Consider the following 23,394-nt stretch of genomic DNA (forward strand, 5'->3'; position numbering starts at 1 on the left):
GTTTCATTGATATACCCTACAGCTGGTGGCTGCGGACACCAAACGGAGTGAAAGGGCTAAGAAAGTGATGACGGCTTGATGTAGAGGGGTTGTGGGGGTTTTTTAAGCGAAGGCTCGAGAGTTGGTAGAGTGTTTTAAAGAGTGGCACACCAAAGATTTTCAGAAACAAAACAGTCAAAATGCTCTGCCACGTTACTCGTCCGGATTCGGTGGTGATGGAAGTGGAAGTTGATGCGAAGGCGAACGGTGAAGATTGCCTCAACAAGGTAAAGACGGGCTGCACGTTTTATTCTTCTTTGTGTCTTAATGTGAAAATAACGTCGCCGTATGTCCGTCGGTGAGCCAGCACGGCTCGGGTCGTCCGAAAAATATTTTCTTATGTTTCAGTCAACTTCACCTCTAATGTGTCGCGCTCATTTATGAGTCGACTATATGTGGCGAATAAGACTGAAGAGCCGAGTTTCTGCACGATTAGAAGATTTTATTTGTTTTTATTTCTTGAATTAATTAATTCGCCACAGCTTCATTGAGCTTCAGCTTTAAGCTACAACAAAACTGTCACCTGCTTTGTTGCTTGTAGCAAACTAGGACTGAGGAAACAATGTTCTGAGCGCCAAGTGCAGAAAAAAGGTCAACTCTTTCTTCTTTCGTGTCCTTTTCTTCTTCTTCTTTCGTTATTCTTTTATTTTAATAATACAAACCCTCTAAAGTGTCACTTCTGTCAAAAAGACACGGAGCTGAAACACGTAGAGAAAAGTTTTGTTAGGTTGCTGGGAAGCTGCCGACTGCCACTTCAGGCTCCTTCGCTTAGTCAGAGGCAGATGGCTTTGTGCAGGTTACTCCAGGTCATCCTGCCGCCTCTCAAGATGAAACTTAGCTTTTCACATCTCTACCCACCACCACCCCCAACTCAACATGGACACAGTAGTAACTGTTATTTCCTTTGATTGCCATTTCCCCTCCTCATTATGATGTTAATCTATTTAATATGCACAGAACGAGTTTTATCTCAGCCTCCTGGCTCCCTGTGCAGACTTTCAGCAGCAGTTATGTAATAAACCCATGGCTGCTGCCGCCGGAGGAGCGTGGGATTGCGGGCTTGATGAGCCCCTGTACCCCGGGAGGGGCTCCAAGTTCACTTCGTGAGCTTCAGAATATTGATGGGGGTTTGTGTGTTGGCGTATCTGCAGTAACAGCAGTACTGGTGAATTTCCTTGTATTAAAAAAAAAAAAAAAAAAAAAGTCCAGTGGGACTTTACTCAGTTGGTTCTCGTCACTTTCCACATGACAAGAAAAGTTATCGATTGCCTCTTTAAAGGAGCTCTTCACCATCTGTCACTGTCCTGTGGTGAAAAGCTTCACGCCTCACTTCGTCTGTTTGCCTTTCTTCAGGTTTGCAGAAAGTTGGGCATAATCGAAGTAGACTACTTTGGGCTGCAGTTCACAGGCAGCAAAGGAGAAAACCTGTGGCTGAATCTGAGGAACCGCATCAGCCAGCAGATGGATAATTTGACACCCTGTCGGCTCAGGCTGCGGGTCAAGTTCTTCGTGGAGCCCCATCTGATTCTGCAGGAGCAGACGAGGTACTTTTGAAAGTTTGCACGCTGTAAAGACACCGTGTGCAAGGAAATTTGCTCATAGGCCTTAGAACAGCTATAACTCTGAACTACTTCCTCTTATTGTTTTGAGTGTGTAAATGTGTTCGTCATCTCCTCTAAAACGGGTCGAAGAAATGACATCAATTTTCTTTTTCATGACTTTAATGAGGAGCACGTGTTTGGGGAAACAAAACAAAGCCACCATTGGCGAGTTCCCAGAGCATAATCTGATCACTGTTTCCAACAAAGTGAAAATGCCCTATAGTAACCTCTTCCCCAGTCCTTCCGGGGTTACTATAGGTCATTTTGGTGAAGCGCCAGGCAGGAAATATGATCCAGCAGCTCTGGTGCTGTGTGCTGCTCTGAGCCTACCCCCAGGGACCCTCTGTGTGACAGCCAGGACCTCTCGTCACTGCTCCCATTCAACTCGAAATATCTTTTTGTTTCAATTGGCCGTGGCTGTTTTTCGTGTGAACAAAAGCCCTCCCGTTTTCTGCTTTTTCTGCAGATGCGGTTTGGGGAAAAGCTTGTGTGAGGGGTGCTTACCCTTGCGAGAATATGCCGTCAATTAGAATAACAGTTGCAGCTGAAGTTCTGGATAACTCTTGTTCACTTTCTGTGCTTTATTGGTCATTAGGCGATGGCAAGCAAAACTGCTGCTACAGTGAGTTGACATGTAGTTTTAACATGTGCCCTTCTCTGGTAGACTAGTTTAAAAAAACAAGTAACAATCCCAGGCTTGTCTGACTCGGTAGTCCCCTGCCCACAGACTGTAAAGTTATAAATGGAAAGTGAATTTTCAGCCTTTGAAACGAGTCCCAAAAACTTGTTTTGATGGAGTCGATGTTATGTTCACCCCGGGCGATGTGGTGAGTGTTTGATACCATGGATATGAATCAAGGAAGCACTTGAACTGCAGCATTCCACTAGAACTATTTATCAAGCTAAACTGTCCCTGTTGTTCTCCGGTTCACCTACTGCTCCGACTCTCTTCCTTCTCCCTTCACTGTGCTCTATCAAATGTAAAAAGAGGGGATTTCTACTGTTTCTTCATGTGCTGCAGTTGGGCGATTAAACTGTGCCCACTCCTATTTCCTCTCTTTCTGGCTCTTCTCCCTCCATCTTCCTATTCCACTCCACTGTAGCCCATATTTGGCAACCTTTTGAAGAAGAAAGTGAAAGGACAGTCAGGGGGGCTAAGGGCACGGAGGACACTTGGCTGCCTGTGCGCTGACCTCCAGTAGATTAGCAGGAGTTATCAGCAGATGGCTGGTGTTTGGTCAAGACGTGGGGGGTGGGCGGTGAAAAGAAGTGAGATAAAGATTTTAAATTGCAGGTAAGGTCAGGTGGGTCGCTGCTAATAAATACTCGCACATGTCACACTTCACCACGCTGTGAGGTTAGGTGTTTAATTTTGGCTCAGCCTTCATGCCGTCCGTCTGCTCAGATGTGATATAATATGAGGGGTGAGCCTGCAAACACTGGCATCAGTTTTTAGAGAGAAGGCCAAGCTGTTGATGTTACAGCAGCAGCATTTTGAGGACAATCGCACGTGGCTCAGAAAATCCTTTTAGTGCATTTAGAGTGGTGGCATTTCTATGAAAGACTCGCATCTTTTTTTTTTTTTTTTCTTGATTTTTATCTCGTGTGTGTGTGCATTTAACATCATCTTTGCTAGTGAACGGTCTACAAAAGAGTGGCATGCAAGGACCTTCTACACCAATTGATTAATTTTTTGTACTTGTAAAGAAAGGCAAAAGGACCAGTTTTAGCTTATTGTGTAGCTACAATGCATGGATGATTAATGCATCGTTTTCCTGAAAGATGGGTTTTGGAGGTTTTTTTGTTTGTTTGGTTGGTTTTTTGTTGTTGTTTTTTTTGCTTTGTAGAAAATAAATTCAAAATTTAAGCAAATGGTGCTTAGACAGACTAGCTTCCCTTTTCTTGTTCTGTCACCTTTGACCTAGTTAAGCTACAAGACTTCCTGAAAGTTGCTCTGAATGCACACATGCTGTCATGACACGCCTCATGACACAAAGCCATCTTCTACAGTCCACTTTAAAAAAAACAACAAAAAAAACCCTTTTTTATTAGTCACACCCCTACACCTTCCACTGCAGCAGAACATCCAATAATTATTTTGAGTGCATTTGTGTACCCATCTGAGTATCTTCTGCTGCTTTTTTATTTATTTATTTATTTTCCCCTCTTGTGTTCAGTTGAGCAATAAGTAGCAAGTGTGTGCGAACTTTAGTAAATATTCCATGCAGAGCTTGGAGGATAGCCTTGCCACCGTCACTGTCCCCTTATGGGCCTTTATAGACCTTACATAACCTGATGAACCTGCAGAGCTGCTTATATAAGCTGCTGCGCACTTTACTGCTGCTTTAAGCCTAGCAGGTCACAAGTGTTAACCCTGCATGTGAGCATTAAAAGAAGCCTTAATGCTCAGATGCAGCAGACTGTTTGGGCACATTCTGCCAATTCATTTTAATCTTTGGTAGATAAACGTGACATTCAGACTCTAAACCTGAATTCATAGTATTTAAGAGGGTATGCAGTGTGACTGTATTGCGGGGCTTAAATTCAGCTTGCATCTGCGATAAAAGTGTCCCAGATCATGCTTCTAAAACCTCATTTACTTTTTTATCTGTTTGCTTTTCTTTTGCAGACTTGTTTAATATAGCTTGTCTAGAACAGTTTATGCTATTGTGTATAAAATTGACTTGGGGTGGCTTCTTTCAATCTCTCTATCAGCTTGTTTGTTTTTATTTATGTATTTTTCTTCTGTTCGTAAAAGTTCTTCGTTCCATAAGTTCTATAAAACATCCAGCATCAACTGACCTGTTACTGGAATAATGCTGCTTTTATTGGTTAAAGGATGCTGACAGAAGGGCCTCAACAGTCTCTGTTATCTGCATCATTAAACGCTACTTGCTAAAGGGCATTTATAGTTTAAATATGTGAATGTTTTCCCCTTCATTAGCACTCCTGTTTAGCATTCTGGTCAGGCAGTAAAAAAACAAAAAACTAGATGGCCCCAGAAGGCACAGCTATTAGCACAGGCTGTATCAGAGGTCCTGGTTGTTAACCCGTGTGCCTCCTCTGGTTTAAGCCTTTGTTTAACATCAATCCAAATCAAACTCAAAGTGAGTTTTATTTAAAGGAGAATTATTTTAATTGATTATGGCTTTTGAATAAAATGTTTATTTGAATCACTGTTGTTCAGGATGGTGACACAAGTAGAAAAGACACGGACAAACCCTAAACAGTTTTGCCTAAACGGTCTTGTGTGTGTGTGTGTGTGTGTGTGTGAAGAAAAAGCTCAATTTGACTGCTGCTTTTTTTTTTTTTTTTTTTTTGTATTCTCAGCAGATCAGTTTTGTTTCTATAACGCACAATTGCAGATAAGGACTATGAAGAACGAGCCGTGTTTGACAAAGTTCATACACGGCCTCTTAGAGTGAATGTTCTACAAAAACAATTTATGCAGGTCACACTCGATTATCGTTTTCAGGTCGTTGTGACATGCTACACAGACTATTAAGCCAAAGATCACATATGATGCCTGTGGGTCTTCGAGTGTTGTTTTATCTGCAAGCTCTACAATCAGTAATTCTTCTCCTCCAGCTTCTGTATAAATTTCTTACCGTCTGTTTGTTGTGCACTTGAGTAACCTTGCCGTGGTTCTTTTGAAGCCACAACATGACAGTTTTTATATTTTTATGGTGCCTGAACTTGATGCTGGGCAGTAATGGCAATATTTTACCAGCCAGTTGCTTGAAACCCAAGAAGTGTTGCAGACAAGCAGCGGCTTTGTTTTAATACAGTGTCTGCTTTCAGTCCAACTTGTCAGTTCAAAAGCAAGTTTTATTTAGCGCTTGGCATTAATGCTGCGCAACTGTGCATCAAACTATGCGATCAAACCGCCCACAGCTTCAGAGAGGATGAGCAGAGGTAACTATAGTTCACTGACTGCTAGTAACCTCACGACACATTGCTTCTGGCAGGGTGTTATTTGACTAACTTACAAACCGCATTGTTGAGAGTCCAACCGATGAGGTCGGAAACTCTAGTAGTGATTGGCTGAAAGAAGTGCAGGCGGAGGTGTTAGGTTTCAGTTTGCGGGGATGTTTTGTACTCCTGTGAAATGAACCGGTTGACATTCAGCTTGGTGGTTGGTCACGGCACAAAAAAAAAGATGAAATGGTTTTTATAGATGGGTGGAACATACTGGAAAGTTTAGTTGACTTTGAAAAGTTCTGTTTTCTTCTTCAGAGCAAATGTATTTAGAAAAAAATAATAATTAAAGGTTCTCACTGAGTTGCTGGAGGGGGGGACAATTCCTTTAGGGATATTTCAGTGTTTTCAAATGGTTCAAAGACGGAGCAGAATAAATCAGCTGAAAAATATATCTTCATCCCTCTTAGCTCCGCTCTTTGGCCGGTGACCTATTTTGAAATATTCGTTCTCAGGGCCCAGGCCTGCTTTAATTGAATTATTCCAGTTAGGCAATCAAGTATTGAAACTCTTGCACAGCCCTTCACACAACGATCTCCACAACATCCACAAGCTCTGTTTTCAGGAGATTTCATTTCACCTGTGCTCTCTTGGCACTGACGAGTGTTATGACTGTAAATGAGTAACCCTTTTAAGCCTTTGTTTATGGGTTTTCTCCATTAAAAGACAAAGCAATGGGGTGTATACAAAGTAATACAGTAGAAGTAGGCCACGAGACTTTGTGCACATTTCCTGGCATTCAGTCTGCATGTGTGCACGCTAGTTGGATCAGCCTAGAGAACAAAACAAATGCTGAGATGATGGCTGCAGCTCTAAAAGTACTTTCTTCAGTAATGATGCATGTGCAAATGTATCTGGATAGTATCATGCATTGCTCCTTGACACTGTGACTCAGAGCTGTCTAGCTGCTGATAAATGGCTCTCCGGTCACTCAAAGGGGGTCACGGTGACTAGATTCTTTATCATCTTGCTTGGAAACCAATTTGCTTGGGCCTGAGGGGGTTTATTTGTCCATTTCTGTTGTCTTTTGTTGCCGTTATAAAAGACGCGTAACCCTGAAGGATTTGTAAAAGACTTAACACTTTTTTTTTTTTTTTTTTTTTTTTAAATGCGTCCAGACATACTGAGTCACAAATCCTTCCTTTCTTTCTCAGTGTTTCCAAAAGGAAGCTGCACAGTAAATTTAAGGAAGTCTGCCTGAATTGGATCAAGACCACATCAGCAAATCAAGCTCAACTCCCATGTTGGGTTATATTGTGAATTTATGGGCTCTTGCTTGTCTAATAGGAAGGATCTTGACAGGTGCTGAGACTGCCCGATCCTAGCACAGCTGTCTGAAAAGCTCTTTATTCAACAAATAGGTCAGGAAGTCCTTGCCTTGTAACTAACAGGGACAAAAGTGATAAAACTTGCTTTTACCAGGTTAAATTTGTGACTGTGTGGTGTTGCTGTTTAAAAGCACAACAGCAGGACGCGTGCACATGAAGCAGTTGTGTGCCGAGTTGTTTTTGTGGTGTTCAGTGGAGTGCATATTTGTTACCTCAGGCTCGTCAGACAGGAACGACTAGCAGTGATCTCTAGTTACCTCTTCTTCAAGATTTTTCTTCCTAATAGTTATTTTAGCCTGAGCTCAGCAAAGCACGCACACCTGTTTACACATATCTGGCTTCCCACAACACTGGAGTAACACAAGTTTGGTGTCTTACCCTGCAGCCAAAGGGAAGGGCCCAAAAGTGCATCTCATGGCACACTGACACAAGTCGAGCAATGTTGAGGTAAAAGTTTTGGGTACGTCTCCTCTTTGTCTTGTCTTATCTTATCGGCGCTGCGATAGCCAACAGGTCCGCACTTGTGCTGAAGGGCGCTTTTGAAATTTTAATTGCCGTTCATGGCAGCAATGTACATCTTGGCAGTCCCCACTTAAACTAGAGTAACCTCTGCGGCTTGCCCTATGGTAACCCTTTACGGCAACCTGTAGTAACCTCTCCGTCAAGTCGGTCCTATTGTTTGCGTCAGGCAGGTAGCTAACGAGCAGCTCGCCGTCACATGACGCCTGCTGGGCTTGACACAATAGATTGCAGTGTTTGTGTGTGCGCGTGCTTGAGGGAATGGGATGTTTAACACCATATCAAAGCAGTGTTTGTTATGCCTGAGGCTAGTCAGCTGCGGGGTTTCGTTGTTACAGTCTGGCTTTATCTGGGATGGTGTAGACTTGACTGTTTGTGTGCCCCACAGCTGCTTTTTGCTGCTGGAAACACTGCGAATGTGTGTTGGAGGAGGTGTCTGTTTTGTTTTTGTTTGTTTTTTTTCTTTTTTTTGCATTGCAAAGCTGATGCACTGCATGTGCATATTCTGTGTGGGCTCCTCCTGCTCCCCTGAGATGACAGAGGAAACGCCACATCCATGTCTTCTGTAGTTCCCATAGGGGTTCTCAAGTAGATGCGTTTTCCACATAATCAAAACAAAGGCTTTGTACACACATAATGAAGAGTGTGGTGAGTGCTTCTTCTCCACTCGACTCATAAATGTCCTTGTAAAGCTTCTCAAATATCCCGAAGTCACGGTGTGACCTGATTTGCACAAATGAAAATGTCTCTCTTGGCATCATGCTTCAAAGGGAACTTTGGCCCAAGGGAGGTTTTGCTTTAGTCGAAATAGCGAGCAATTTGAGGCACAATATGCTTTAAGTCTACATCAGGAATATGGAGCTCCCAAAAAAATGCTGAGAAGAGAGAAAAGTGCATTTTAAGTTTTATTTGTAGAGCACTGGAGGACTAAAGATGACAATCAGGATGTTTGTCCGGTGGAAGCTGCAGAGCAGGTTTATAGACAGTTACTTTGTTATAGGTCGAATCGAGGAAGGATCGTTTGGGTTACTTGCGTTCAGTGTTTTCATGATGTAAGAACTGAGTCACTTAGGGTGTTCCTGTTGACGTATTGTCTCCTGCTGCTAGAAGGAAGAAAAGTCCTTACATCTTTTGGTCAAAACAATAGCAAGACATGTCAAGACTTGTGTTTTTGGAGTATGGAGATATTTTCCTTGACCACGCCAGAACTGTGTGTTCCCTGTTAAAACATTAACTCAAAACAATAACAGTTCTTGCCCACTGTAAAACTTCCACATTTCGGAGCAGAAATGGTTTGGTTTAGGCACAAGCATGAGTAACGACGTAATTAGGGTTTAAATGGCTATATCACATTTTTGGCAAGAAGCCCAAGAGATGGACATGGATTACACACAGAGCCTGGCCGGCAGTCACGTAATCGAGCCCCAAGCAGTGCATGTTCAGTTTCCCATCGAGCTGCAAAGTCTAAATGCGCATGACATTAGAGAGCTGTTGTTTGCATCTTTAACTTTGTTTCTCAACTTCTACTTTTAGGGTTTCCAGTGAAATTACACTTAAAGGAAGTTAGTGGTGTATGTTTTTGAGGAAGTTGTAGAAACGGAGAGAGTGGTTGTAACCGCTGAGTACGAGCCAAGTGGTTTTTCCTTCTGCTGCACACACAGTTGCAGTCTGTGATGGGATTTAAGCTTTGCAATGACCACCTGCTCTGACATGTCTGGGTGACTTGAGTATAACACATGGAAGTTGGTTCTGCATGACTATGTCAAAAGTAATAAATGAATCCCTCTGTTTATTTTTTTAAGCCAGTGGTTATTTAAGTAAAGTTGTTTTTTGTTTTTTTTTAAATAAACAAAATAAAATCTCCACTAGTGCTGAGTTTAGTGTGAAAAATTCTTATTTCTCCTCTTTTTCTGCCATGTAGACACATTTTCTTTACGCACGTGAAGGAGGACCTCCATAACGGTCACCTGCGTATGGGCTCGGAACAAGCCGAGGAGCTGAGTGCACTCCTGGCACAGGCGGAGTTTGGCGACTACAACCAAAACACAGCCCAGTACTGGTATTCAGAGCTGTGTGGAGAAGAGCCCAGCCCCGCCACCATCGACAGGTACAGCACTTGCCAAACATGAAAATAAAATGTCTTTGTGAATATGCGACATTTGCACATGAAAGATGTACTAAGTTATAAATTATGCTGCAGCCTAACATTACCTCTAGTGAAGTTTTCTTAGTTTATGAGACAACTGTAGTTTTTATAGCCCACAAACATGCTTTCTAAGACACTCTGTACCACTGGAAAGTCACTGAAGCCACCGTGCTATTTTTGAGGGGGGTAGGAGTCCAGCCGAGGAGGCATGATGAAAAGTAAATAATGGAGCATGGCAACGAGCCAAAGGTGGCATAATGTGGCAGCTAATGGTCATCAATATTAAAATAATTTAAGAAATTAAAATGCTGTCTTTAGCAAAAAAGGAAGCAGTACAGTTAAACAGAACTGTCTTTTAAACTAGACTGCACTTTTCCCCTACATTGCAGCAGTTTTTTTTTTTTTTTGTTTTGTTTTGTTTTTTTTTCTTTTCCAAGTGAAAGACTTAAAGACTCAGATAAGAACACATCACGCACAGCCACATGGTTGGTGTATCCTGTGAGCTAATGCACAGACTGATAAGCAAACAGAAGCTGACAGGAGATCAGAAAGCATGTGCTCGCAGGGTTTCACTAACAGAACCTCCCACTTTCTCGTTAAATATAACAAGGACGACGGTTTTACTGCGTTTTTAACGTATGAGAACATGGATCGCGTTCTGTTACGAAATGTCACGTGTAGATGGGAAAGTGTAAACACAGCTTCCCCTTCTCTTCCTACATGTTGTGCAAATGGCCCGGTCTCTCTATATATTTTATAGCTCTCAGTATGGTAATACATATACTCTTGTGCTTTTTTGCAACTGACTAAAAACATTTTTTGCCCCTGCAGTATCATTTCCAGACACAAAACTCTAGAAGGTCTGAGCCAGGGCTCAGTGGAGTATCAGGCCCTGCAGCTGGTCTCCTCTCTGGAGCATTACGGCGTGGAGTGGCACTGGGCTCGCGACACAGACGGTCAGAGGATGGCAATAGGAGTTGGTCCTGAAGGCATCGCTATTTGCAAGGAGGATTTCAGCTTGGTCAACAGGTACAACGACCGACATCTATAGTAATAACCTTGTTTCTAATATAACTGCATGTTTGATAATACAGGACGCGGCAGCATTTAACAATTTCCTGTTAACTTATTTTAGGATAAGCTATCCAATCATCCAGATCGCCACCCAGTCGGGGAAAAGTGTCTACCTGACAGTTACCAAGGACACGAATGACAGCGTTGTGCTTCTGTTTAAGCTGATCAGTAACCGGGCAGCCAGCGGCCTGTACCGAGCCATCACAGAGACGCATGCTTTCTACAGGTGAGGGTTAGAGCCATATTTAATCCCAGATCAGCGACTCGTGTATATAGTACACAAAGCCTATGTACTGCAGCTATGTGGCTGCATTTAAGAGAAGTGGTTCAAAGCTTTAAACCATAACTGTAAGTTATTGCATCTCAAATGTTAGAAATCACAGGACAAAGTCTGCAGCTCACCTAATGTCATGAGCCCAGATGAGTTTAAATATTGAAATAAGTTTTTATGCATTGCTGCACAGCTGTGTGTGTATCATTATGCACGTGTGTGTGTCTCTGTGTGTGTGTGTGTCAGCAGTCTTTGTTGTTAGTCATTCACCAGTCTGTTTATTGTGGACTATCCTTCACTTAACACTAGTGAATTATTAGAGAGGTGCAGTAAAACATAACCTAAAATGTGCTCTGTAAAAACTTGTTTTGTTCTCTTTAGGAGAGCATAAAGTGTCCCTGCCTGACCTGCTTAAGTAAATATGAAAGTGAAAAGTGTGTGTGTGTGTGTGTGTGTCCCCAAAACTCTCTTTGCAGTGAGCAGGGACAGTTTAGATGGCTGAGCTATGAAATTGTTCTCAATCACAATGATACAAAGACAGACCTGTCCTTTAGCTGCCAGGATAGTTGTTTTTTTTTGTTTTTTTTTTTTTAACTCTGCAGACAAATCATGTATTTTAGTAGTAAATGGAACAGGATGGTTGCAAGTCACAATTTGCATTGATTATCTTAAACTGAAATCAAAGCTCAAATTCGTTGGCAGTAGTATTAATGCTTTTTTTTTTTTTATTATTATTATTTTCAGGTGTGACACAGTTACCAATGCAGTGATGATGCAGTACAGCAGAGACTTCAAGGGCCACCTCGCCTCACTCTTCCTCAACGAAAACATCAACCTGGGCAAAAAGTACGTTTTTGACATCCGACGTACCGCCAAGGAAGTGTACGACCACGCTCGGCGAGCGCTCTACAACTCTGGCGTGGTGGACCTGATTTCCCGCTCTGAAAGCAGGGATCGCTACTCCCCTTCACGCTCCCCAAGCAGGGACGGCGAGCAGGACAAGGGGCTGGACTGTGGCAGCTGCCAGCAAAGCCGCGCCCTGCAGGAACGTCTGCAGAAGCTCAGAGAGGCTCTGCTGTGCATGCTCTGCTGCGAGGAGGAGATAGATGCTGCATTCTGCCCCTGCGGCCATATGGTGTGCTGCCAGACCTGCGCAAATCAGCTTCAGGTGAGGATTTCTCCACAGTCACATGTGCTGACAAATGACTCCTTAAAAGTGACTTTTGCTTGAAAATCAAACAGTTTCTGCTCCTACGTTGAGTTTTCAGTTTCACCAAAAGCCTTTTAAAATTATTTTAGCTCCAGAATCTTATCTTTTTTTTTTTATGGTCTTTTAAACAACATCCAAAGCCTTGCTTTACACTCTGCTGACCTGATTGTCCCCCACACTTAATCAGCTAAATGTGGCCCATCTTGTGGAAGCAGATGGTGTGTGTGAGTGTGCCCTTATGAAGGGATTATGTCAGCCAGGCAAATCTCTCTTCTATTAATTCAAATGGGGAAACGTGACCCAACTAATAGATGTGTGAATCACTCCGAAACTTTAAGGCAAAAGGAAACGTTTACTTCTTTGGACAGAATCACAGTTTAGTTTTGTGGTTAAGTTTGTGTTGCCCTCACTGCAGCACGATCAAAGTTGAACATTGAAATCACGAGGCCTACGTGTTTGTGAAAGTGGTGCAGTTTTCCTGTTTCCCCTCTTAAACAGATGTATTTTAAATGCTTTTCTTCCTCTATTTCCCCCCAGTTGTGTCCCGTGTGTCGATCGGAGGTGGAGCACGTGCAGCACGTCTACCTGCCCACTTGCACCAGCCTCCTGAACCTGACGTTGACGGACAACCACCAGCACCGCAGCAATATTCCCGCGCCCATCCACAGAGACACGGCCTCTCCTCACACCTGCTCCACCACAGAGTATGAACACAAGCTCTACCACACATAAAGACGGCACCACCAAGAACTCCACCGTGAACACTTTGAAGTTATAACAGACAGATTTCATACAAAAGAAGGAACATTTGCTTTTTCATCAGCTTTTTTCCCTTTTTCTGTCCCTGACTGAACTTCAGAAATGACCAAAAATAGAAACTCCTGAGCATATTTAAAGATCTCCGCACTTAAACTACACTGATTCTTTGTTTTTGATGATGTTCAGTTTGTCACTGGTTCATTAGTATTTTTTTTCCTTCCTTTTTGCTCTTTGTGTGTCATTCTGTCCAAACATTGTCTATTTTATTTTTTTAAATATCATTATGCCCTGCCACAGTATAATTTTTATTAAGATTAGGCTCTTATTGTGAATTAAATTATTGCATCAGTTGACCTGATACACAATTATGCTTTTGAACTTGTATTTTGGTTGAATGCTCCATCGTGAGTAGCTCCTAGACTGGCTAAAAACGGTATTTAATTGAGGGTGTTTTTGTTTTTTTAATAATTATTTTTGAAGCTTTGACATTTTAAAACTTTTATGTAATGGCTTAAAATGCAGTTATTTTTTCTTAATGTACATTTTTTGTTTTTTAATGCCAATGAGGAGGTATTTAGAGGTTTTGCAGCATACTGCTCCTGAGTTTGGCACGCATCGCACAAACTGCAGAAAGACTACCACAGTCTTCGTCTTGTTTTGATCAGAACTGAATCTTACTGACACTCCACTCGGTTTCTTTCATAGACCGCTCAATCTTCACGAGTTTATCTCTCGTCTGGACAGAGATAAAATTAAAAACACTAAAGACACAGACACAGAACGGTTGTATCCAAAAAGAATTGGCATTTTGTTGAACAGCAGCTGCTTCCTCTGAAAACCTCACCTATAAACTTCCTCTCTCGGATGTGCTAGTGAGTTTCGGTATTTTAGGTTACTGGGACATCGGTATGTGCAATACTTGCTTGCCAAGCTTTTCATTTTCAGTTTTATTTAATTTCAAAGAATATTAAAAAGATGAGGAAAAACCCATATACACCATTGTCACTTTACCAAGGAAGGTTTCCTCAAATATGCCTGGGCTTTGGCCTTAATGTAGCAGCAATGTGATTATTATTATTATTATTATTATTATTATTATTATTATTATTATTATTATTATAATAATAATGCCAGCTTTCCAGAGTTTCTGCTAGGAAGATGAATCTTTTTGTCTACGCTGACCCAGCTAAGCTCAGTCACTGAAGGAGAAGGACTTTTATTTTTCACATTGTACATGTAGTGATTTGTTTCTGTTTTCTGAAGCAAATGCCACTATGCTCTGTTAAACGACTTGGAATTAAACCCTTTTTTTATATATTGTGCTTTAACAGAAAGTATTAATAAAGTTGGTTTTTTTTTAAAAAAAACTGAATTGTCTGTAAATTTGTGGCACAACCATCACTGTTTCTGGCTTTTACACTTGACTGTCGACCAAGCTTAAGTATACCTGTTGTGTAATGTGCTGACTGACATTAAGAACAAGGAACTAAGCTGTAGAAACCAGCAGGCTCGGTGTTTACCCATCTAAAGGCTGATACTTCCTAAAATGTTCCCATGTGCATAATAAGACAAACCACAAGGAAAACTGCATGAAAAGCTTTGTTCATTGTTACTTTGATCCTCTGCCTTCTGGTAAATTCACCCGGTGTTTTCGTCCTTAAAGTGATGACACCCCACGGGTGCAGTTCCTCAAGTGGTCACTTGAGTTTGTTCCAAAAGTGAGCCGAATCCCCTGTAGAAGCCAGTCACTCCTTGTTTGGTGCTAATCCCAAACCAGGTCAAGTAAGGTGATAAGTTTTTTTTGGAAGATTCTCTAAGAAGTAACCAACCCTCAAAACTCAGGAGCTACTTTCAGAGAAATATAGTCATCAGATTGTCTGACTGTATTTTATATTTTGCATAATAAAGCAATGTGGATGTCCTTTAAATCCAACCAAAGTTAATGTCTGTCATGACTGAAGAACTGCAGGACCATGACTGTTCCTGAATACTTGAGCCTGCTGTGTATATTGTACAGCGAAAGATCAACCCATCATTTTCCATGTTAAGGCAGGGAGAGAGGTGAATAAAGCCGAGAGGCTTTACACTAATTAGAAATGACAGTTACCACTGGACTGCGATTAGTCTGGGAGTAAGAGTTTAAGTAGAGGAGATATTGATTAGCCTTCCTCTTCCCTCTAACGCCTCTGTCTTTCTCTGACCTTCTCGATAAAAACAGTGCTCTCTTACCCACACACACCCTCCTTCATTGCCATTAAAATACCTCCAAGGACATGATGACAGCTGGGAGAAGGAGCGCGGTGATTCCAACTCGGTGATCCGTGCAGAATTTGTGTCTTAATGCCGGTTTAAAAGCAAAACGGGTACCAGCAAATGAAACGCGACCTGAGAGTAAAGACAAAATTAAAAATCCTCTCCAGACGTGGAAAAACAGTACTGCTTTCAACCATTTCAAAAAGCGCGTTCACCTCCCTGGATAGAAGTTCTTCACAAATTATTCTCACAACTAAACTTTAACCAAAAAGAAATGAGCCTTTAGTCTCAAACTGAGCAGTGACCTGTCACTGTATACACTGAGCCTTGAATAACCTCCATGTAGGGTGAGGCTTCAAAACACGGATGCTTGAGATCAATAGCTTCTTTTTTTCCCTTGGCACACATTCTCAGTGTTCTCACGTTGCCACAAACTGGTTATGTAGCATCTGCAGCAGTAATGCTTTACTCTGACCTACAGATTTGTAGTTAAAAAAAACAGCAGTTCAGTTTAATTGCAGTAAACTGAACACTCAATTGTATTAGGTACACATTGCTGTTGAACCCCCCCCCCCCCCCCCTTTTTTTCTTAATTGTTTGTGGCATAGATTCAACAAGGCACTCTACTGTGTTTGAGATCCGTATTGAGATGGAAGCAGACATAAGAAAATGGTCCATGCACTTTGTGGTCATAAAGGGCATGGATGTGGTCAATACACAGGCAGGCTGTGGCTTTTTGATGGTGATGGTATGAGAGATGTTACGTCCCCTGGCTAGTCTAGGGGGTTGAAGGGACGAACATAAATGTGGATAGAGAAGGAGGAGCCAAGATGGTAAATTTAAAAGGTTTATTTAATACTGGTGATGGGACGTGGGTTCAGACCGAGGTGTAACGTCAGGGAGAGCCAAGGCCAACATAACAAACAAAACATCCCTGACGTAGAAATAAAAGAAACTTACCTAACTCCAAAGAAACAAAATATACAACCTATAACCATAACCTACCTAACAACACATAAACAGGAGAAAACAGGGTGTCAAAACAAAAGGCAGCTCTCCCCTACAAGCAGTCTGAACATGAAACAATAATGCTCACACAAAATACAAAGGCATGCAAGCCTGCACCAGTATGGCAACCAAAATGGCCGGAGGGCCCAGAAGCACAGCTCCACAGGCCTTAAATAGTGCTCTGCTGATTACCAATCAGCCGGACTCTGCACAGCATCCAATCAGGACAGAGGAGGTGGAGCCTGGACAAAACAAAGGGTTAATAGGGAGAAGAGACATCCTCCTGGGGGATGTAACAGAGAATACAGCATTACATCATCAACATAAGAACAGGCATTGTTTTTCCGGTCTTCTGTTGTTCCAGGTTTGGTAGCCTCAGCTTCCTGTTTTTACCTGTTGGGCGTGGCACCAGGTGTGGCCTTTTTCTTCAACGTTCAATATGTTGCGTGTTCAGAGTTGCTCTTCTGCATATCATGGTTAAGATGAGTGCATGGGGAGAATATGCAAACTCCACACAGGATGAGTTGAATCAGTACATTCAAACCACGGTGGTTAGCACCTTTGCCGCCGCCATGCTGCCCCTTTTTGGTCAGTTCTCTGTAAACCCCAGAGATGGCTCAGCAGTTTCCAAAACACTCACACCAACAGCCACATTCAGCATCACTTACATCACCTTTCTTCCACATATTGATGCTCTGTTTGAACTTGAGTGGAACATCTTAGTCATGTTTACATGCCTAATGTAACTGGCTGATTTATGTTAAAAAGAGGTTGAAAAAAGCACCCGATGAGTTTATTAGCAATAGCAGGGGCAAGGTGCACAGGTCTTTGTAAGCCTGACACTGTGCTAAAAAATTAATTGCAGAAAAAAACAGCCAATACCTCGAGTCATAAGCTCTTTGCAAGGTGAAACTTTTGTCACATTAAGCTAAAATATTTCTGATTCCACACAGAGGTGCATGAATTGCTTGTCGAGAAATTTCCATCAAAAAATTCAGAAGAATGGAAAGAAAAGAGTTTAGTTATTCATTGAAGACTGGGAATTTCTTTGGACGAGCCTAATCTGCTGCATATTTTTGCTCAGTCACGTTTCAATAAAACACGTGTGTCTGAGCCGAGAGCCTACAAAACTTTGATGATTCTAAAACATGAAAGTTGGTTGTTTTTAAAAAGCTCACCATTAGAACCAAAGAGCAAGTCAGTGAGATATAATGTGTAAGTGATGCTGCCTGTTGTTTTAGTCTGACTGTACTATACAGGGAGCTCATTTATATTGTGATGGTGGCCTATAAAGAGCTGCAGCAGGACTCAGAGTATGTCAAAGCAAAACTACAGCTAAGGTTGTGGATATGAATCATAATGTGCACAGAAACAGGAAATTGCTTTGCGTGTGAAACAACGCAGACATCCTGCAGTCAGTAATACATATTTCTTCTGAATTGATTTACTCCCAGGAGCGGTTTATTATAAATGATAGAATAACAGCTTTTTGATACAGATCCTTATCTAATAATTTGTGCTGCTGCCCCTCCTCTTTACTTATTGGCATAAACACTACACTTCCTCTTTGCTTCCTTTCTAACCCTGGCATCTCTGCTGGCTGAAAACGAGTACCATAAAGCAACGTTTCTCAGGAAACACCTTTGACATTTACAGCTTGGCTGCTTGGCCAGTATTTAATGGACGTGCCCAATGAGAAAGACAAACTATGACTCACTGTACCTCTGATTTTTAATTTAAAAAGAATGAAACAATTCTGAGAAATCCTTGATGCAGACCATCTCAAGTCACATAATCACGCTCCAGCAGTTATGTGGTATTCATCTTAACGGACACTGTGGTTGTGGGAATATAGAAGCGCAAAAAAACACCACAGGTTAACAAGAACTCGACTGGGTGTCAAACCATTGTCTCTGGGGAATGACGCACTTTCTGAACTTTGTTCTTCTTCTTAAACTTCTGTTTGTGTGTAAAAAAAACAAACAAACAAAAAAAGCAGAGCCTGCTGAGAAAAGACGTTATGCAGCATGTTGTTTGCGGTTCATGACAAATTTTACAGAGCTGTGCATCTTCCCTGATGGAGAAAAAATAATAAAATCTCCTTCATCCTCATCACCTTAGCTCGTCAAATAGAAAACAAATAGAATCTTTAAATTCTCATCATTTCAACTCGTGCCAGGAAAAGAACATCAAAGTTCTTCTCCAACTTCACCCTCCCTCTGCCATGTGGTCTTCACATCTGCTTGGCCCAGTGACACACTGCCGGGGGGGAAACACTACTTCTGAACGTGCCGGAGATCTGGTTCCTTGGAAGCATCAGCTGGTAACCTAATACAGGGAGATACAGTCCAGTCTGAGTGTGTGTGTGTGTGCAAGTGCATGCCTCTGTGTTCTCTCAGAAGTTGTAAAGGGGACCAAACACCATCGCTGTGCCAAGATACACAACATTCTCCACCCAGAGGATTTAAACTTCATCATTTGCAAGCCGACTTCAGTGTGTTATAATGAAGTCTGCTGCTAACATGTGTCTTTGTGCGTATAACTGTGGCGCTTTGATGAATCATTTTAAAATCACACTGTGGAATAGGATGCCTTGCTCTTCCTGTTATTTCCAAGTTTGCAGCTGGGCAAATAAAAATTTAAAAACTCAAAAAATGTTGGTGAGATAAAATTATCTGAGGGGAATGAATATGTTTGTTGTCACTGCCTGCCAAGAGGCTCGAATGGCTAAAAATATGCATTTCACATGATAAGAAAATAAAGAACCAGATTGTTTTAATAAGCTGAGCTGTTGGGTTGTTATAGGGAAACATGGTTATATACAATACAGGCATTATATACGAGTTCCACGAACAACGAGAGCTCATACAAGCATTTACATAGTGTGTGTATACCCTTGTATCTACCTGCTTCCCTTTCACCTACTTCCTACAAAAGCTCACAGCTCAAACACAGGTCGCAGCCTCCAGTTACGACTCGTGATAAGCTGATAAACGAAGAACACAGTTAAGAAAAAGCTGTTCCTTTCTTATCAGTTTTATTGCCGCGAAAGGTTTTAAAGGGCCAACACTGCTCTGCTTGTTTATCCGTACAGTACAGTGCGACGTGCACCACGGGGCTTAAAGATCAGTGGCCTTAGTATTCTCTGTAGCCTTATCTCATGTAGATTACGTTGATGTTATCAGTCACAGAGCGATAAAGCGTCGGGTCAGACTTCTGTGTATCCAGCCTCGGTCTTTTCCAAGCTCAGTAGTTTGAATGATTTTAAACTGTCGTTTCAAGATCCTTTTAGTTCAGTCTGTTTGTTGCACGTCGAGTCAAATTGATGTTACGTAACACGATCCCACGATCCGTTCAGTCAAATGAGAATGTAGAGTGCAGTAGTTTTAGGGCTGATTTGCAAAAAGTCAGCTCATTTCAATATAGAGCACAAAAAAACAAACCTATTCTTTATGGACCTTTCTTGTGTGCGGAGCCTGCTTCCAACAAAGAGAATCAGGTCATTATGTCACATGAAATCCTATATAAAAACGTCTTGCTGCGTGTCTAAAACTGCAGTTAAAGAATATGTAGGGTTCTTAAAATACCTTCACAACTCTGTCAAGTGTGATTAATCGATGTATCAGTGTTGTTCATTTGAAGAAAAAAGTTTCCAGTACATATTAACGCTGATCCACTGATTAATGAAATGTTCTGAGACGTGAGCGGAGGGTAAAAAAAACTATTTAGAAATTGTGGAAAATTCTAAAGTTGGTATGTTAGTATGTGTGATCGGTGGCTACTGAGCCTGAGAGTCAGAGGCCTTTGTCACATAAGCAAGAATGACAAAGAGAGACTGAAAGTAGTAAGAAGGGTGGGGAACAAGTTCAGTGGACGTGATCTGTTTGAGCGAGGGAGTTAATGTTAACAATTAACATGCTAACTGAGGCCTGTAGAGTTTGAGATGTAGCCATCGGGTGTTTCTGAACATAGCACCATCTGGCGTTGTGGTGAATTTGCTAGGAAATCCACCCCTGAGAGGTGGAGCATTCTGTTAACATGTACCTGAGTGCTCCATGCTGATGCTCAGTTGTTCATCAGTATATCAGACCCAGGGTAAATAGAATATTTGTTTCCCTTTTGATTATAATTCTCTTCTAATGGCAAACTAGACAAGTGAATCTGAGAAAATAAACAGTTCCTCCTATTTTTGTCAAACCATAGAAGGGTTTCCATGCGAATCTTTAGTAAACTGAACTAATCCGGGTTTACAGTGTGGTTCAGCCACACAAAAAACATCCGTAGCACAAATGTCCATGGAAACAGCATCTATAGGTCCATTACTTGATCCCAAGTCACTCACTGAAAAATGAGTTATAGCAGGCCTACTCCACAGGACCAGAAACAGAAGGAAACAAACTTGGGCTGGCTGTCTCAGCCACACCAGACTTATTTGGACTAGTTCTCTAGACTGAGACATTTCTGTCCCTTTATTCATATCAACACAGTCAAAATGTTCATGTGAGGCTCTGGCTAGTCTGAAGTCATTTTCTTGGCAACATTATTCCTGTTCTTTGAAAGATAACAGGTCCACGTCTGAAATTGTAGTAGGGTTCAAGTAGATCATAAACATAATCCCACAGAGAACAGCCGGGAAATTCACTTCAGTTGAACATCTTTGAGAAGGCCCAGCTGAACCACGTCCTGAACCTCGTCAGAAGGTGGTTCAGAGACAGGAGTCTCAAGTCACTCAGGGTCAGTAGGATTTCTTCTACTTTTACTTCATTTCATTATTAAATGCTGCATTTCTTCCATTTGGCACAGAAGATTTTCCAAACATTTCTTGAGATTTGTGTTCTTTGTCTTTTTCTTTTTCTCTCACTTTTAAACTTGGACAGCAGAGCAACAATGTTGCTATTCTGCTCAAGGAGAAACTCTTGCTTGTTCTCAAGCACAATCAGGTCATTCTGAATTGTTTTGATCTGCAGTTCTATCTTCGGGGATACCTGCTGTGTCTCTCTTTCCTGAATATTCTGGGGCTCCATCCGCTGGGCTATTCCTCTCTCCGCTGACTCAGGAGGTCTGTGTGATTCCTCTCTCCTGTCTCTGTCAGACACTGAATTGTTTAACATGTATTCATGTTGCGACATTTAAAAGTTTAATGCAAACAAACAAACAAAAAACTGACCAAAGACACTGACTGACTCAGTCATTTGTCTTTTTCCTTCACATGGTTCACCAGACTTCCCTTCCCTGCTTTTCTTTCTTTTTACTTTGCTGTCTAATGAAGGTGACTCCCCCTTCTTGCTGCTTTCAGAAATACTGAAAGTAGTAAGAAGGGTGGGGAACAAGTCCACTGGACTTGATCTGTTTCAGCGAGGGAGTGGTCTTTATCACATGATCGGTCTGTCACATTATTGTGGAGGAATTTTGATCCACTCTTCTACACTCCACAATGTTGCTTCAGTTCATCAAAGGCCTTTACAGTTAGATGTAGCTATCAGGTGTTTTGCAGTTTTTCTGAACATAGCACCACCTGGCTGTGCTATGTCTGGATGAATTTTCTGGGAAGGCCACCCCTGAGAGGTGTAGCATTCTGCTAACACACACCTGAGTGCTCTATGCTGATGCTCAGTTGTTTATCAGTATGTCAGGCCCAGGGTCAAAAGAATATTTGTTTCCTCTTTAAATAATATTTTCTCCTAAGGAAATATTAATCAAGTGAATCTGAGAAAATAAACAGACCTCACATACATTTATAAAAACAATATACAAATATTTAAACTTTAACCTTAAACAGTGACATTTCTAAACATATTTGCAAACATGCTCTTTACACCAATGTAACATTTTATTATTTAGAGATCCATTATAATATCTTTCAAAAAAGCATCTCTTCACAGCCCTCCAAAATCTGTTTCATGCATTAACGTTACTCTGGAGCTAACAGTGCTGATGAGACTTTATCTCTGCATTAGGCTGAGTAATATGAGACTGGATCTGTGAAAAAGGTCTGACTCCTTGATCCTACACAAACCTGTGCTCTAGATTTAAAAACGATGGTATCGCATGACTCAGTCTCTTTCTAAGCTCCACGACCTGCAGCAACAACATGCTGCATACATACTATTAATAACACTGATATAACATTAATAACATATAATACTCTAACATACTATTATATGTTATATGATTTTAACTCTCAAGCAACTAAGCACTAAAGTACTGAAGCATTTGTTTCAGTAGTTCAAATGTTTTTGTTCCATATGCCTGTTTCTGTCGGTAGTATTTTTGCTAATCTTATTGCATGAAATTGTTGTAACAGCTACTCTTACTTCTATTATTAATAGAAGCTTATTACTTATTATTACTTTTTAATTATATTCTTATTATTACTTCTATTTAACTATTTTCCAGACTCAAATCATCTGCACAAAATACTTAAAATCTTACATACAATATAGTTTTCATACATAATGTACGCTCACTGGAGTATACATTATGTATGTATATTAGAAAACTTTATTAGATACACCTTGCTAGTACCTGGTTAGACCTCCTTTGTAACATAGATTTAACAAGGTGCTGGAAACATCCCTGGAGATTTTGAGCCATATTGCCATGATAGCATCACACAGTTGCTGGCTGAACATGCATGATATGAATCTCCCATTACACTAAAATGTGCTCTGTTGTTGAGATGTGTTGACTGTGGAGGTCATTTGAGTACAGTTGCCGTGTTCCAGGAACCAGTTTGAGATGATTTGAACTCTGGAAGCAGCTGTATGATGATGGGTACACTGTGATGGGATGGACGTGGTCAGCAACAATACTCCGGTAGACTTTGTTTAAACAATGCTCAGTTGGTACTAAGGGGCCCAAAGAAAATATTCCCCACACCTCTGCATCACCAGCAGCCTGACACAAGGAAGGATGAATCCGTGCTTTCATGTTGTTTACATCAAATTCTGACCCTACCCTCTACATGAACTGAAATCGAGGCTCATCAAAGCAAGCAACATTTCTCCAATTTTGGTGAGCATGTACAAACTGCTGGCTCACATTTCTGCTCTTAGCTGACACGAGTGACCCCCGATGTGGTCTTGTGCTGCGGATGCCCATCTGCTCTGCATTCAAAGATGCTCTTCTGCAGTTGTTCCTCTCAGTTACAAGCAGTCTGAATTCTGCTCTGACCTCTGAGGTCAACAAGGCATTTAAATCACTCAATG

General features: G+C 41.5%; 1 protein-coding gene across 1 annotated transcript; it reads left to right on the forward strand.

Moving 5' to 3' along the window:
• The first annotated feature begins 17 nt into the window (after nt 1-17).
• Nucleotides 18-14,292, forward strand: mylipa (myosin regulatory light chain interacting protein a). Its single transcript, XM_026155638.2, has 7 exons — nt 18-266; nt 1,393-1,583; nt 9,387-9,572; nt 10,443-10,640; nt 10,747-10,911; nt 11,701-12,124; nt 12,704-14,292. The coding sequence occupies exons 1-7, from the start codon at nt 180-182 to the stop codon at nt 12,896-12,898; spliced, it is 1,446 nt and encodes a 481-aa protein (XP_026011423.2). The 5' UTR covers nt 18-179; the 3' UTR covers nt 12,899-14,292.
• Nucleotides 14,293-23,394: the final 9,102 nt, after the last annotated feature.

This window comes from Astatotilapia calliptera, chromosome 22 (genome assembly GCF_964374335.1).
Source record: "Astatotilapia calliptera chromosome 22, fAstCal68.1, whole genome shotgun sequence".
NCBI lineage: Eukaryota > Metazoa > Chordata > Actinopteri > Cichliformes > Cichlidae > Astatotilapia > Astatotilapia calliptera.

Bases quoted from the DNA above. Each gene is read 5' to 3' on its own strand.
- mylipa (XM_026155638.2), top strand. From the start codon at position 180: ATGCTCTGCCACGTTACTCGTCCGGATTCGGTGGTGATGGAAGTGGAA. The intron at 1,584-9,386 runs GTACTTTTGAAA...TCTGCCATGTAG, and splicing joins ATTCTGCAGGAGCAGACGAG to ACACATTTTCTTTACGCACG. The intron at 12,125-12,703 runs GTGAGGATTTCT...ATTTCCCCCCAG, and splicing joins CCTGCGCAAATCAGCTTCAG to TTGTGTCCCGTGTGTCGATC.